The 16,324-nt window shown below is 41.1% G+C and overlaps 2 protein-coding genes across 2 annotated transcripts in view; one reads left to right on the plus strand and one right to left on the minus strand.

Annotated features, from left to right (window-relative positions):
* The first annotated feature begins 5,437 nt into the window (after window positions 1–5,437).
* On the plus strand, window positions 5,438–11,826 carry ccnh (cyclin H). The gene is made up of 10 exons (XM_071899702.2): window positions 5,438–5,592; window positions 5,719–5,843; window positions 6,176–6,298; window positions 6,396–6,469; window positions 7,047–7,260; window positions 7,777–7,940; window positions 8,560–8,630; window positions 8,776–8,881; window positions 11,317–11,380; window positions 11,547–11,826. Exons 2-10 carry the CDS (start codon window positions 5,727–5,729, stop codon window positions 11,571–11,573), a joined length of 960 nt encoding a protein of 319 aa, XP_071755803.1. The 5' UTR covers window positions 5,438–5,592; window positions 5,719–5,726; the 3' UTR covers window positions 11,574–11,826.
* Window positions 11,827–11,995: 169 nt separating this feature from the next.
* LOC139912024 (ras GTPase-activating protein 1-like) overlaps window positions 11,996–16,324 on the minus strand; it is a 28,131-nt gene continuing 23,802 nt past the window's right edge. Inside the window, exons 19-25 of the mRNA XM_071899701.2 lie at window positions 14,643–14,758; window positions 14,439–14,525; window positions 14,148–14,215; window positions 13,946–14,034; window positions 13,639–13,716; window positions 13,374–13,508; window positions 11,996–13,012 (exon numbers count right to left, since the gene is read on the minus strand). Coding sequence (XP_071755802.1) covers window positions 12,929–13,012; window positions 13,374–13,508; window positions 13,639–13,716; window positions 13,946–14,034; window positions 14,148–14,215; window positions 14,439–14,525; window positions 14,643–14,758 — 657 coding nt within the window. The 3' untranslated portion in view covers window positions 11,996–12,928. The remainder of the gene's footprint in view (window positions 13,013–13,373; window positions 13,509–13,638; window positions 13,717–13,945; window positions 14,035–14,147; window positions 14,216–14,438; window positions 14,526–14,642; window positions 14,759–16,324) is intronic.

Below are 16,324 nucleotides of genomic sequence, written 5' to 3' on the forward strand. Positions count from 1 at the left end.
CCAGCCTCCTTTGCATTTGCACAGATATGCAGAGAGCCTGATTATTAAATCTTAGAGGCTTTCTGTTTGAAAGAAATGCTTCGGGTTGCTGAGCAACATGACTTGATCAAACAGGGTTTCCCTCCCCCATTTGGAAGCTCATAGTTCTTAGTCTGTATCCAGGCATCTATTTTGTAATTAGATTAAGATGCATATCCTCCGCCCCCAACATACTCACATTGACGCACGCTTCACACACACATAATATATAGTCCCTTGGCTTTACTGATCTACACACACAGAAGATATAGCAACGAGGGCCAAAACAGTGATTTTTTTTTGTGATGGTTGTCCAATTTCTAATGTTATTAATCAGCTACGAATAAACAACATACAACTCTCACATGATTATTTTAGGTATCATCAAGCAATACTCAAGCATTTATTTTTTTACCAAAACATCACTTATACACAAGATTTTTTGTGCAATCCAGTGTGACACCAAGGAATACTTAGAAGTATTATAAATTCAACTGCACATATCACTGTTAGCCATTCAGTTCTGATATAAATGTTTTTTCAGGAAACAATTTAACAAAAGGATTCTATACTAATTGATCACCAATTGATGTACAGCACATGCATTGACACAGAGACATACAGAAGAAATATTAACACACACACACACACACACACCAACTCTTAGGTAAGAAATAGCGAGCAGTGCCAAGACAGGCCATACATTACTCAGCCAGCAGCGTACATGCACCCATCTCACCAAAACGGCCCGGCTATTTGGAAAGGTGAGGACATTGCACATTGATATAAAGGGTCATTTGGAGGACTTTGTTGGGGCTGTGTACTGTGAAGGATTGGATTCTCACTAGAACGGCTGCACTCTCTCATATCTCTCTATCTATCCTTCTCTCCATTTCACTCCAAACTGAGGTGCTCTGAATGATAGAATAGAGCACAGCACAGCGTGTGCTTTCACTACCAAGTCTAAGTCCACACAGAAGTACATGCAGAAAGCCATTTCAACCCTGGCAACCATTCACCATTGAGCGTGAGTTACTTTGTTTTCTAAATAAAACATTTCCATCTAAACTTACTGAGGAAATACAAAACCCGGGAACATCTCTACATTGTTTGCATTTGTCTTCAAGGTAAAACTTAAAATGGGTCATCAAATTTCATCCAATTCTCACTGGTCTTACAGTGAGTTGTATGCATATAGCAAACCAAGGACAGCTGGATTTGTCATAAAGAGCATGCCATTTTTACTCACCCTAGAGCTAGGACTTTGATTGAATCCTGAATTGAGTTGAAATGTCACAAATCCTGCCAATATGTTAGAAATGAAAATTGGCCTTGGGGTTTTAAGGGTCCCATTAAGGATGTGCTTAACACATTCTGCGAAGTGTGGTTGGAGTGCGTCGAAAATGCAACATAATTCTGTGTGCACTCAAGCAAACATGCCTAACACTCTTTAATGTTGGGCAGGTCTCTCTTGTCAAAACCCTCCCGGTGAAGCGCAACCCAAGACCCAGCCTAGATGAGTCTGAGGCAGGAGCGAGGCCGAGGGGCGGCTGGGTCCAAATCAAACTTGGCAAGTTTTTAGAGAAATGTGATTATCGTTTGAGACCGGTGCCAGAAAACTGGGGAAATATTGTATTTTCCTGCAGAATAGAAGAACACATTCTCCAAATATTGAGAGAGTACATCTTAGATTATTTGCCTTGAACTTTGAGCAGAATTACACCTTTCGAAAATAAATATGAGATCGAGATCAAACTTGAGTCCCATAGCCCTGATGTCTGGATACTGTATAGAGGATAATGTGTATGTGACTCTGGCTTGCATCACCAACTTTATTTGTATCACACCATATCTGGCTAGTTTTATGTCAAATTAGAGACCATGATACCTTTTGCCATATTTTCTCTTATAAAACAGTAAACATTGAAAGTAAATTTTAAAAAATGCTCCCCACTTCTACATCAACATTTGTTTTCAAACTGGTAATGCCTGGATCTTCGGGAGGTGACTGCACTGATTTGCCGCTGCCATCTTCCTTCCTCTCTGCCCCCTCATCTCTCAGGTAGCTGTGTGCTCAGGGAAGAGGAGAAGGACTCTCCTCGGCTGCTTAGTATTCACAGCACGTAAAGTGGGTCTGTGTTCCTCATTTAGTCCTATACTGTACAGCTGGGGAGCTGTCCGGCGCGCGGCGGCAGTATGCAAATGAAGGTGGATTTGAATGGAGATGGAGGTAGACACAAAGCTCAATTAGAGAGAGAGAGAGCTGGTGGGGGAGCGCTGAGGGTCTGGAGGGGAGGGGGAGGAGGGGAGAGAGCCTCGGCTGTTTAATGCCAACCTGAGGAAACCGATGTACGGACACATTCAAACACAAAGGCGATACACAGTCATGAATACACTTAAATAGCCAGACACGTTTCCAAATTCTGCAGACAGGCGGCCTGATCTCTGCGGGGCTCAGACAGCTCAGTTGTGTGATGGGTTTCGGTCACACCAATCACACATCGGATATCCCACATCATCCGTATCACTCACATCATCAAAACAAAAGGTGTTTTGGAATCAGTGAAGCACAGCTACCCTTCCTCTCCTGCTTCATCTCACAGAGAGACTAAAGAAAATATTAGAAGGGATGGCGGCCATTTTGTTCTCGGGCGTTAGTTGATGCCCAGCAGCAGCGGTACATATCACCTGACCCAGCTGCCTGCAGAAGTGTCCTTGGAGGAGTCTCTGACATCAGCGCTGCCACCACCCGGTCGCCATGGCAACCACGGTGCAATAGGGGGTGGGGCTTTCGTACGGGATGGAGGGCAGAATAATTAATATTCACATATAGGGAATTTGAATTGGGGGTTTAATTGCATTTGTTGGTGTGTGAAGCCGAAATGGATTGACTGCTGCAACAAGGCATACGGCAAAAAAAAAAAAAAAGGTGAATATGAAAGAGAGGAAAAGAGATTAAGCAAGCTCATTGGTCAGCAAAATAATTTGCATCGTTTTCAAGGTTGTTTCCAAATTATTTCTTTCATACAAGAGAGAAACTTTTTAGATGAGATGGTGGGGAGGTGGGCCATGGGGTGGGGATTATCCTCCTCCTCCTCTTCCTCCTCCTCCTCCTCCTCCACATCATGAATAGTTTACAAAGCTGTGTACAGCCGAGGCGATGCTTCACGCAGCATCAATCCATCGGTAGACAGTCAAATTTCAGCTGACTTTGTGTCCATGAATTGACCGACTGTGCCTACAAAGGTTTTCCTATGCGGCTGAAATGCACCGACTTCATCATGCTGAAGAGAACAGACAAGAGCGCAGACTTGATTTGGGCTGGAAGAGACTAACTTGATCAGGGAGGCACAAAGATCGTTCAGCTGATCTGGTAATGCCACAAAATTGCTCAAGTTTGATTTCCCATAAAACACTGCCTGTCAGAATACATAGACACAGCCTTTCGTCACAAAGACACATACACATTACCTAACACTTCTGCTATGAAAATGATCTCTCTCTCTCTCTCTCTCTCTCTCTCTCTCTCTCTCTCTCTCTCTCAAACCACCCCAAAACTCTCTCTCTCACACAGGCACACACACACACACACACACACACACACACACACACACACACCATTTTACTTGCTGTCACATCAGAAACAGTCTCAGTATCACCAACTAATGAATCACAGCTGACACCATGGCATCTTCAGAATCAGATGGTCAATATGAATCAAATCCAAGTATTTCTTTCCCATTCTGTCCCACTGGACACGTTTTGACCACATTTAAAATTAAGGAGTAAAACGAGAGTAGCCATAGCCGTTTAAAACAAGGCTGCATGGGCTAATTCTCATTATTTCTAGAATAACAGTGAGTAAGGGCTATGTATCCAAAAATGGAAGAGAGAGAAAATTCAGCACCAAATGCCAATTTTGCATCAAATGTTAAAATAATACACCGACTCAAATGAAGCTTCAAAATCAGGAATGCTGATTTTTTTTTTTTTTAAAGATAATCTAATACAAGATAAAGTGCAGCCCCTGTAAAATAATGTATAGGCAGATTAGTCTCTACACCTTACTGCGGAATTATGAGAAATACAAGTAAAGGCTTTTGGTTAGATTGACAAGACACACATACATACAGACACACACACACACACACACACACACACACACACACATATACACGCGACACACGAACTCACGCACGCACACACGCAAGCATTATACGCGCTATCAATGCGCTCGAGTGCGCGCACACACGAGCGTACATACAGTAAACGTTGCAATGGTCTCATCAATAATGCATCGGCACTTCATGTTTATGCAATTTACAGGGCAAGACCGAGCGATGGATACTGTAGATATAAGCCTCTTGCACATACAACCTATAGCGTTACAAGCCTATCACAGAAAGAGCTCAAACGTAAAAGTTAAAATATTTTCCGCCCGTAGAGGAAGAGATCAAGATAAAAAAAAAAAAAAAAGTCCCCAGCACATACCTGTTATATCATTACTTCTTTGATTCTGGTTTATGCAGGCTTGAAGGGCTTCATGATAACACCGCACTAAGGAAATAAAACTGTAGCTGTGGTGATATGCAAATTAACGGCTCCCGCTGAATGCAAGGGCATTTATTATTCATAAATTACTCATGTTTATGCAAATTAGGGTATACGGAAAGGCTGGTGGGGGTTGGGTGGCTCTGTCTAAACATACAGTGTGATTCGATTGCTGTTATGTGTTCCTCCGTCTCAACAGCAAAATGACAGACTTTAGCGGACTCTAAGCATTTGACCAGCCTGGTCCTGGTCCAACACGGATCCATCTGAACTGTCAGCACAGGCAATTAACTGAGGGCGGGGCGTTTAAGAAACTGGAAGAAATTGTGCAAATAAGATGCTAACGTGGGCTAGCTAGTTTGCAGCGGTTAAATGGAAAAAAATACACCCTTGAATATCATGTACAGTAGCCTTGCGGGCCTAAGTGTGGATACATTGTGATTTGTGATAACTTTTAGGCCTGTGTATTTTAAAGTGTAGCCAAAGATCAGTTCCACTCATGAGCTTCAAATATAGGTTAACAAGATACTTCTCCTTCCTCCCTCAAAACGTGAGGTTAAGAGGAGAGTTCTGCATGTTCTGTTAATGGGTTAAAAGAAACCCTAAGGAGCTGGGGTTTACTTCAAAATGGGGCTAAACGTTAATGAATTGAGATTTGAGACATGCTCTAATATTGTGTTTTTTTTTTGTATTTTCATTAGGCCCAGAGCAACACGGGCAAACCTCTCTCTCCCTCTCTCTCTCTCTCTCTCGCACACACTCACACTCACACACACAATTGCATTCCTCTTGCGCGCTCTATCATAGATTACGGTAGAGCAAGCTCGTCATCAACGGCGGACGATGTGACGTAAGAGTTGCGACGCGCATCAGTTGATAGTGTTGATGCTGTCTACTTCGTATTTTTAATTTAAGACAGAATTAAATTTAAAGTCAGAAAGGCTTCTTTTTACAGCTCTACTACATTACGATCCTCATTCTTCTAGTTTTGGACTGGGTAGCGTGTATGCTTTCATAAATAAAGTAAGTTAATTTATGCTAATTTACCGCACACCAGTCACACTGTGAGAGCAAGCTAACTTTACTTTGTCAGCTGGAGCCAGTTGTTTGACCCGTTGGGCTGTTTTGCTTCTTTTTTTTTTTTGGCAGAGGCAGTCATGTTCCACAACAGCTCACACAGAAAATACTGGATTTTTGACACCGAAGACAACGTGGAGCTGTTAAGGTGCGAGGCCAACCAGAAGGCCCGCAACAAAATGATAGCAAGTGGGAAGGTAAGTGCTGCAGAAGATATTGGTGTCGTGATGAGAAAAATCCAGTTTATTGCAACACTAAATAACCCTAATATCACTTTTCCATTCCTGGTAACGTACAAGGACAAAAACTGACACCCACCTCTCCCTCTCCCTCTCCCTCTCCCTCTCTCTCTCTCTCGAATTCAAATCAGCTTTATTGGCATGAAAGAGACCTATATAGTACAGTATAGTGCTTCAATTGCAGTAACTTTGCAAACATTAACACATAGTTTTCAGTACATAACCAATAATATATGAATATCAACTCTCTCTCCCTCTTTGTTTGTTTGTTTGTTTGTTTGTTTACCAAGCCTGGGGTTAGTGAGTCCATGTTCCTGCAGCGTCATGAGGAAGACGTCTTGTTCAGACACTATGAGAAGAGGCTGCTGGACCTCTGCAATGCATTCAAGCCTGTGATGCCCAAGTCTGTAGTGGTGCGTACTTCCTGCTCATCTACTCAGAGTTATAATATGTATAACCTTTAGTGGTGTCATGACATCTGAGCCATGTCTGTTTACCTGTTTACCACAGGGCACAGCCATCATGTACTTCAGAAGATTCTACCTGAATAACTCGCTCATGGAGTACCACCCCAGGATTATAATGTGAGTAGTTATGATCATGGTAAAAAACGAGCAGTGAGGACCGCATGTATTGGAATCAGGGAGAACTCAAAAAAATAAAATAAAATGTAATCTGTTACACCCAGTAATAATACAATAATCATACTTTTGAGAAAATTAATACTTCTCGGATTACTATATGATATATGATAAATATGTTTCAAGGGACAAGGGCCTTTTGATCAGGAGATTACAGAAACAAACATCATTTTCCATAGCTTGAAAGAATAGTTAACTCTGGTTGTTGTTGATGATGAGGTAGACTAAATCAAATTAGTCTCTAAACTTGAATTAATTCTTTGCTTCTTATTCTGTAGTTGGAGGCAACATAATTCAGAGTAACTGAAAGCAATTGCATTGGGTCACTAATTGAACCTATCACACTAATTAAAAGGTTTATCTCAGTGATTTCAGTTTTTATCAGCTAATCGGTGGTTTGTAATGGACTACATACGACATGCACTGTGTTGTGTACATGCAGTGTAGCAGTTCCATATATTTGATCAAATCTCCTTCTCAGCCAGTCTATCCAAACCAGTCTTTCCACCCTCTGTTTCAGGCTGACCTGTGCATACTTGTCCTGTAAGGTGGATGAGTTCAACGTCTCCAGCACCCAGTTTGTGGGTAACCTCCTGCAGGAGACCCCGGCGGGGCAGGAGAGGGTCCTGGAGCAGATCCTGGAGTACGAGCTCCTGCTCATCCAGCAGCTCAACTTCCACCTGGTGGTCCACAACCCCTACAGACCCATGGAGGGCCTGCTCATCGACCTGAAGGTGGGTGGACTCCCGGAGAGCTTTGAACGTCAGACTTGTATTCGTAAAGCTTCGCAGAGCAGAAGGAATGATCACTTGAGTGCTGCTTTATATCTCGTTTAGGGATGGGACAATATTGAAATTCAGTATATCGCAATACAAAATTGTGATAATACATATCGAGGGGCAGAAAAATTAATCGCGATGTTAGGTACATTTTATTCTGCTGTAGTAATCACAAATGAGATGGTTTGTCCATCACGATTTCACAAGCTCTCAATCGAAATTATATTATTTGCACTTTGTAAAGACATTTTTAAAGTGTTGTTTACATTTTAGCAAGCCAATGCCGTTGGTAGAAAGATTTGTGGCTCAGAAATAAACATAATTCTGTCATACTTTGTCGGCATTGAACTTTAATTCATCACATCGTATCGTAGTTGTATCGGACTGTGAACCCCGCATCGCGTAACGAATCGTATCGTGAGATAAGCATATCGTCCCATCCCCACTCCTCCTGATATATTCTGCCCTCAGACGAGGTATCCTCTGCTGGAGAACCCCGAGTCACTGAGGAAGAGTGCCGATGACTTTCTGACACGGGCAACCATGACGGACGCAGGGCTGCTGTTCCCCCCTTCTCAGATCGCCCTAACAGCTATTCTGAACAGCGCGTCACGGGCCGGACTCAGCATGGAGAGGTGGGTCAGCAACAAGGACCAGAGCTCAGTGTCAGCTCAGTTTGAATAAAAAAAAAATGGGTTTCAAAAGTATTTTAGAAAAATAACTATTATTTTCTTCCTTAAATTATCTACTTAGAATGTAAAGCTTACTTCACTTTGGTCGAACATTTTCAGTTTTTGGCCCTCATGAGTTCAGAAGCTGTCAACATCGAGCATTAGCCGCCACCAGCATTTAGGCTTTTTTTCCCCTTGGATCTCAATATCATTAGTTGCAAACAGGCATAATTCAAACAAGCAGCTAATTGAGAGGTAGGACCCTCAACACAGAATAAGATATCACTTACGTGTTTTAAATCTATTTTTTCAGCTAATGTTTTGAAAAGAAAAGTGTGTGTGCCAATGATTGGTCCTGAGTGACCTGGTTTACTGTTCATGAATTCAAGTAGAGACGTGTGGACTAAAAGGGAAAATGTTCTACCAAAGTAAAAAATCACTTCATATAGACTTTGTAATTTGACTGAATTGAACACAATCCTGGGGTGATATTCTTACACCAGAAAAAAATGCAATTGTTTTTTTCCCCTAGAGTGTTATAATGGAATGAATGCCACCTGTGATTATTATTTCATGTGCCTAGTTACCTGGCAGAATGCATGGGACTGAAGGAGGACAAGGAGACCCTCTCAAAGATGTATGAATCCATGAGACGTGAGTAAATTGCACCTACAGTTTGCTATCACAAGATGGTGATATTGAGCTGTCTTTTCAGCTTTAGTGTACAGTGGTTTACCAAATGTAACAGTCTTATCTGAGCAAAATGTGCCTAAAAACACTGGATCCTCTACTCATCCAGGGATGAAAAACCTCATAAAGAAGTATGAACTTCCCAAATCGGAGGAGGTGAACGTTTACAAACAGAAGTTGGAGAGGATCCATGCTGAATTTACCACAAGCTCAAAGTAAGGAGATGGTGCTGGGGCCTGCTCGTGTTTAAATTGGACACAATTACAAGTAATGTGTAAATGTATTGTCACACAATATACTGTGATATTAAAGTCACAATATGTGACTTTATTGTGCAGCTGAAAAACCGTTATCAGATATAATCATAAACGAATGAACAGCCTACCTTTATTAATAGGCAACTTTTTAGTTTCAACTTGATATTTGATAATGTGACAATATTAATTGTACTGTATTTAAATTCATATTGTCCAGTGAGTGCATCATTACAGCCGGTCTGTGTAGGCCTTTGTAATTGTAGCTGCAGTTTGTATCCCCCACCCCCAATTAAGCAACTCCAAACTTGTGTTATCATACGTACTAACAGCTTTATTTCAGCCAGGTTGTTGTATCTAAGATGCAAAAGGTTCAAGGTTCAGTATCAGGTAGAAAAATAAAAAAGGAACACATCATCGGCTATATGAAATACAGAAAGGAAGTACAACAGCACACCACATTCCTACCTACATCATCCATGCCACGTAGCACAGCTGATATTGGTATCGCTGATGAGGAGACTTAGGCTTCTATATCATTCTTAATTCTCTCCATCTGACGCCAGTTATCGGTTAACACTTGGTGAGGTTGGTGAGGTCCGTGGTATCTTAAGTGCATCTACAGTAAACTGTTTGGTAAACGCTTGAGCTATGACAGGCACAGATTCACAAAGATTATGCCAAGGCCAACCCATATGACTCGGAACTTGATAAATCTGTGCATGGCATGACTTCTCAGGATGAATCTATATGAACACGGTCAGTGCAGAGGTGTACTACAACACCAATGACAGTAGGATAGCGAGAGAGACTGCAAAATACATGAAAGCTTTTGTTCACATCCCCAGGCTTAAAGGGAGCATTTGTGACGTTTCTTAGAGCAGCATATATGTAGGCCCACACACTATAGCAGTTTCCATTTAGGGTTAACACATGCACAGGACAGGTTACAGATATCCTCTACAAACTCCGTTAGACTATCATACAAAGTTCGCTATCATTCAACTCTGTTCAGCTATCATATACAAACACCTTTACTTCCATACAAGCCTAAGTGTATAATATCAACAAGCAAAGCAGCATATAAAAAAAACATATATAACACGTGTTTCCAGTGCTATGTGGTAGTTAATACACAAAGACAGTGAAAGTTGTAAGTGGTGATGGTTTGAAGGAAGAGCTTGTGTCGTAAAATCAAGTGGAGTAGGCTAGAGGTTGGTGTGTAGAAAGGGAGTTAAGGCTTGCGTCGTCTTGGAGAGAGGTGCTACGTTAAAATTCCCTGATGATGGCAGATAACGCTACTTCAATGCTTTGGATCGCCTCTCCTCCGACTGTCGCAGTAAGTCTTGTCCAAAGTTCCACTGTTGACAAGGGAGAGGAGGGGCTTCAACAATCTCAAGCCAATGTTCCTCCAGATCAGGGTGCCCCATTCGCCTGGCTCCATGTCAATCACTGACAGCAACCAATCAAACATCTGAGTCAGTGGCAGCCACACCAGATTAAAGGAAGTCAAGGTCAAGTTCAGAGATTTGTGTGGCTGCCTCTAGCTAAGTAATCGACTGCGTCTCAGGTCCATCTTCATAGAAGTCATCTCTTCTTATCTGACCATGTCCCTTGTTGAAGTTTGATCATAGTTCAAGTCGACACATTGTCAGTGTCTGAAGCATTTTGGGAAAGGGCTTTGGAAGGACGGTTTTCAGATCTGCAGCAGTAGTATCCCAAAGAGAACAAAGTCTCCCCAGCCATATTGCGTTTGAACTGCCAGATATCTAGGCTACATGCTCAGAAAAACAAATTCACTTAAGTCTTCGGTCCTGGCCTTCATACCAGGATGAGGCCTGGCTTTGGCTGGCTGGCTGTGTGGTCGACTGCTCTTTGAATCTCGGTTGGCGCACAGTATAATTCACATTACCTGGATGGCAGCAGCCAGTGACATGATGGTGCACTCGGTCCTGAAAGATAAAGCGGACATGTTTGTAAAAGGCACGTGCAGATGAGTTTTAATGTGCATAGAAATACTATTCATGTGTATTGGTGTGAACAACTAGCCTACATGAAGTTACAACACATTGAACATGACGATGCTAATGAAACTACAACTACTTATGGTGTTGATCATGAAGGTGTAGAGGAAACTAAATGTCACATACTGTACCTAGATGACTGTTGACAATGGACTTGAAGGGAGGGGTTGGTTATGCAAGGAGAGAATAATATGTGGAACAGAGTTCACCAACAATTACAGCTTGCAAAGACAACTTCTGATTCACAGATCTCAAAGCTGTTACAAAACCAATTTGAATCTAAACATGCCGTTCTGTTCTTGACACCTACAAGTTACATATGCTGATGATTCACTTAATTGCTCATAGTAAAAATATTGATCTCTATTACAGCAAAAGAAAAAGAGGATATGAGGATGACGGCCATGTGGCAAAGGAACCTCGTATAACAGAAGAGGTGAGACAATATTCTGCAATAAAAGCTGACATTCTGGCAATACTGAGTAAGATAAATTCGATTTTGTCTTAAATTAGGCTATGTCAATCTTGTATGAATGTGTTTCTCCTGTCAGAAAATAGCAGTTGTTGGTGCTAGTCAATTAACTGAACTTGTTTCATTCCAGGAGTGGACTGATGAAGACTTGCTATGAGCATTTACACCTATATGGTTTTGAATCCAAACAAAGTTCTAACTTATTACACAGCATAACAATAAATATACACCTGTCAGGGTTAATGACACACAGAGGAGGCTTCATAGAAAATACTGAGTGTGTCAAAGACTTTGCCATTTACAGGTGTTCAGGTCAGATATTTACTTTGCCACATAATATTGAGATCAAACATCCTTTGCTATCTTGGTTTCCCTTTCTGTAAAAAGAATAAAGATATTTTTTCTACATATTTTATTGTGTCTTTCTGCAGCTTAAGAAGAGAATAGTTCTCAGTATGTTCTAATACAGGATCTGTATGTAAAGTAGATATATCGAAGGATTAAACAAAGCCACCATGGTATTGTGTGCACAAATTTCTCCATTTTTGTCTAGGGACAATGAACGACTCCATTATCTACTTTAAAAAAACGGTTTAATAAGTGCATGCATGTCTGATACAATCTGTACTATTCCAAAATTTTACTGCTGTAAACACTTTCATTAACTTGGTTTCTCTGATTATGTGTCTTGTCTGGCATTGAGAAGTTTCAAGAAAGACTGAACCAAACAATCAAAAAATAGCTGATACAATTGGAGAAAAAAATTCAGCTCATCTCAATTATATACTCATGATTCCAGCAAGAGAATTTATTCTTGATATAAAATAACCATACTTTCTGAAAGATTTTTATCCAATCTAGAAAACAAAGGAAGAAAGAGAACAAATAGACAGAAATGCTAGTTTCAGCACTTTGCGGATATTGTCACAACCATAAAATAAATCAGTCACTAATTACAGTATAAAAAGCATTATCGCTCATAATCCAGTTATAAGAAAAGGGGACAGGGAGAACTAGCTTCTTCATGTCAATTAACTTTCCTCATATTGAGCAGGGAGAGGGGATACACTTTGGCAACCTGTGCTGTCAAAACACATTGTGGGTACAAAGAAGCTTCTTTTTGAAATCTTAATATTTGGCCCTCGTGATGAAGGGAATGAAATGTACCCAAGTCATAGAATCATGAACACAGTTTATGAGTGGGGAAAAAGAAAATTTTTCCTGTGCATACAGCTGTCAGTCACTGGTGCAAGTTTTTTGTGTGTATAAGTACTGCGTCGGTGGTTGTATTCGTCTGCTGTTGTTGCATAGCTCTCTTGTGGCGAACGGGACAAGATGGCAGGTGGGTGGGGATGGGCGGGACTATCGGAGGAGGAGATGATGGAGGGTGGTGGAGGAGGGGTTGCCATGGTGATGAGGGTAGAGCATGCTAGGTCCCCTCTGTGTGCTGCACTCCGGAGGAGGAGACTTGACGGAAGGATGGAAGGAGAGGAGGAGGGGAGGTGTGCAGTACTACCTGTTGCTGTTGGACATGGCATAGTGAACCTGCTTCTGCTGGAGGAGCTCTGTGATGGCCAGCAGCTTTTTCAACACATGCTATGGAGAGAGAGAAAGAGAGAGAGAGAGGAGAAAAGCATCACGACATTAGATGAAACAGTCGAAATTCAATTATATAAATTCCACTGAGGAACAGGCCAACTGAAGAAGGTACAGCTGAGATGAAAGCCAGACGAATATAAGAATATATTCATTTTATAGGGTGATACTGAATAAGGAGGCAGAGAGACGAGAGCCACATCAGAGGCAGTACCGAGGAAAAAGACAAAATGCCACAAACTGAAACAGGAGTCACTGAAACCCCATTAAGAGAGAAATACAAGTGAGATAAATCTCTTGAAGCAGAGTAGGACATAAATCCTCCAGAGTTTGCCTGGCTGCGATATCATCAGTCTCTGACCTGCTGTGCTCCCCTCTCGTTGCTCAGGGTGCGGAGCTCGTCTGAGTGTGTGGCACAGAGCTCGTGCAGCGCAGCCAGGTCCCGGGACAGGTCCGTCCTAAAGTGCTCTGTGGCTTCAGGGAGGTCGGGGACGTTCTGGAAACACCCACGTAAAACAGTTGAGGATCCTTTTGAACTTGTGCACAATGTCAGCATTCATGGTGTACATGACAGGATTTAGAAATAGACTAGAATTTGATGTCAATATGCAAAGAATGTGACTCACCCCCAACTCGTCCAGAAACATGATCATCCTATGTTTGTTGTTTTTGATGAAAGGGTTCACACCCTCCATGTAGGGCTCCTGTGTGAGGATAGAAAAATGTATCAACGTCTGATAAACAAGTCTAACTCACAGCAGACATGACAAATGCACACAATGCCTTTCCAATCAAGACAGCCTGTCCTGAACACAAAATTATGAGAAAAAATTGGAATAATAAAAAAAATTCTTCTGACAGATGTCTACAGCCAAAAAACAGTTTTACTGCACATTTCTGGGATCAAAACAGTTTCAGGTAGATAATCTGTACCTTGGCACCAAACTCTACCAGGTTGGCCAGGTTCTGGACAGACTTGGCCACCAGAGTGAGGGTCCTGCCTGCTGTTGAAGATGGAGGGTCTGTGCAGAAAGAGAGTACAGCACAAAACTCACATCAATGATTTATTACACTGGAAACAAGAGGACTGTGTGTGTGTGTGTGTGTGTGTGTGTGATTTTGTGTGGACACTCACCAGCGATGATGTTGAACATTCTGGGGTTGAGGATGGCAGGACAGATGAGTCTTAGGAAGACAAAGCCACTGGAAGAGCCAAAGATATGTGAAGTTAGACTGCAGAACTCATTACTTAGTTACTTGTTACTTTGTTGCTTGCTTTGTTTACATTAATAACACAAAATCACGTGTTAAAAATTAATTTTATGTTACTAATGAAAGTTAAATGAAGACAGCACAGATATGATGACTCCTTTTCAACCACAATCAAGTAGTATTGCCAAAAGTGTTTATATTTTTGTGTGTTTACCTGACGACTCTGGTCCTCATGGTGGTGTTGGTGGGCCATTTCTGCTGCACTGATTTCTGCAGGCAGCCGTAGATGAACCTCAGTGTCCTGGATGGGTCAGCATAGAGAGACACCGAGGGGTTATTTAGAGGTGATTTTACCTCAATTGATTTATACTGATTTATACTGCGGGTGGCGTCACTGTCTGAGTGTGTTTGTTCTTACGGCGGTAGGATCTCAGCAGCCATGAAGATCTTCTCCACCAGTTCGGACAGGATGTTGAGGAGATGAGCCAGGTTCAGGTTCACATCCTCATTTTTCTCCAGTTTGGAAGGGTTCAACTTAAGACGGGGAGCGAGAAAGAGAGAGAGGCAGAGAGAGAGAGAGAGAGGAAGGGAAAAACAGACAGAGACAGACAAATGAGGATGAGTTAATCTGGATTCACAATGTATGATGGTGAACAATGAGATGAAGAAATACATTTCACCTTATACAACTACAACAACAATTGATGCAATAGCAAGGATAGGTGCAATTACATATCAAGGTCTTGGAGCCAAAGGGGCGTAAGTGCGATTTTGGGCGAATATGAGTATTACATATCAATTAAAAGGTCTCAGTGAGATCTTTTCAGTGCCAAAAGGACACAACTGAAATGATGACCCATAAGTTTTAATTAAACAAAAACTGAAAGCCGTAACAGTAAAAGTAGGGTTTTGTTTGCTGCCAAAAGGGCGTAACTGCACTTACGCCCTTTTGACACCAAGCAAAACCCCACTTTTGACACTGAACAAGCATTGTGGGTAGAGGATTCTAACAGCACTTAGGTCAACTCAAAATGCATGCTGACATAAGTAATGCTAGCATGGCAGCATGATCACATCATTTTTAGTATCCTATTCATATCCTAATTAATATTCTAGGTCAATATTAGATGAATGTAAATATGTTAATATTCCCATGAAATACTTAGGCCTATAGATTCAAAATGTTATTTTATAATGTCAGGAGTGTGAACTGGTCAAGATGAGCTCTGATAGTAAGACTGCTGGTAGCTGAAGTTCTCCCTCAGTGTTATGAGGAGTTTTACAGGTCTTTGAATGTGTCCCAGGACACATCAATAAGTGATGTGTCCTGGGACACATACAAAAATTTACTATACTAGCAAAAGAAAAAAAAAGTAGTAGTTTAGAATCAAAAGTAGTTTCTTATGTCTATAGAGGTTTATTAAAAAGGTTTATTAAAGGTTTTTAACAGAAAAAAATGTTCCATGTAGCCTACAATTTTAAAGGCCTTGGTGAAAGTTGCTGAGCATTACTTCAAGATAAAGATATTCATTTTGATCTTGTTTTATATTTCAGTGTTGATTGAAGTGTAATTGCTAGATTTGTATTAAAATGAATGTGTTTTACAATTGTTTACTTACATATGCCCATATTCTGCATGGCTGTATTGGGACAATGTTTGTGCCAAAAAGGCGTATTTCACTCTTTTGCCATTTTTAAAAAAGTTAACAAATATAATTCAACTTAAACTGTAGCAGTATTGTTTTTATAGTAATGCTCAATCTGATAACACAAAAAGTTAAAATATTGTGCTTAGTATGTGGTAACGGCAGCTGATCCAAGTTTGATCAAAATTTGTTTTGGCTCTCCTGTAAAATCTACTATAACGCACTTACGCCCCTTTGGCTCCAAGCCCTCGATATAGTATTGATACATTGTGTGTTGGTTAGATACAGATCAACCATGGGAGGGGAATATATTTATAATATTTGCTATTATAAACATAAAGCGGCACTGGGGAGAAATTTGAAAAATAACACTAATGAACTGCAAAACATAATGGCCTAGTCAGTGCCACTATAGGCGTATGAACTCTATACATATTGCATAGCCTTTTGATAT

The sequence above is a fragment of the Centroberyx gerrardi genome, chromosome 8 (genome assembly GCF_048128805.1).
Source record: "Centroberyx gerrardi isolate f3 chromosome 8, fCenGer3.hap1.cur.20231027, whole genome shotgun sequence".
In the NCBI taxonomy this organism is placed as follows: Eukaryota; Metazoa; Chordata; class Actinopteri; order Beryciformes; family Berycidae; genus Centroberyx; species Centroberyx gerrardi.

Excerpts from the sequence above, each read along its gene's own strand:
- ccnh (XM_071899702.2), top strand. The coding sequence starts at position 5,727 with ATGTTCCACAACAGCTCACACAGAAAATACTGGATTTTTGACACCGAA. Across the intron at positions 7,941-8,559 it reads GCCGGACTCAGCATGGAGAG|TTACCTGGCAGAATGCATGG; the intron begins GTGGGTCAGCAA and ends TCATGTGCCTAG. Across the intron at positions 8,882-11,316 it reads GAATTTACCACAAGCTCAAA|CAAAAGAAAAAGAGGATATG; the intron begins GTAAGGAGATGG and ends TCTCTATTACAG.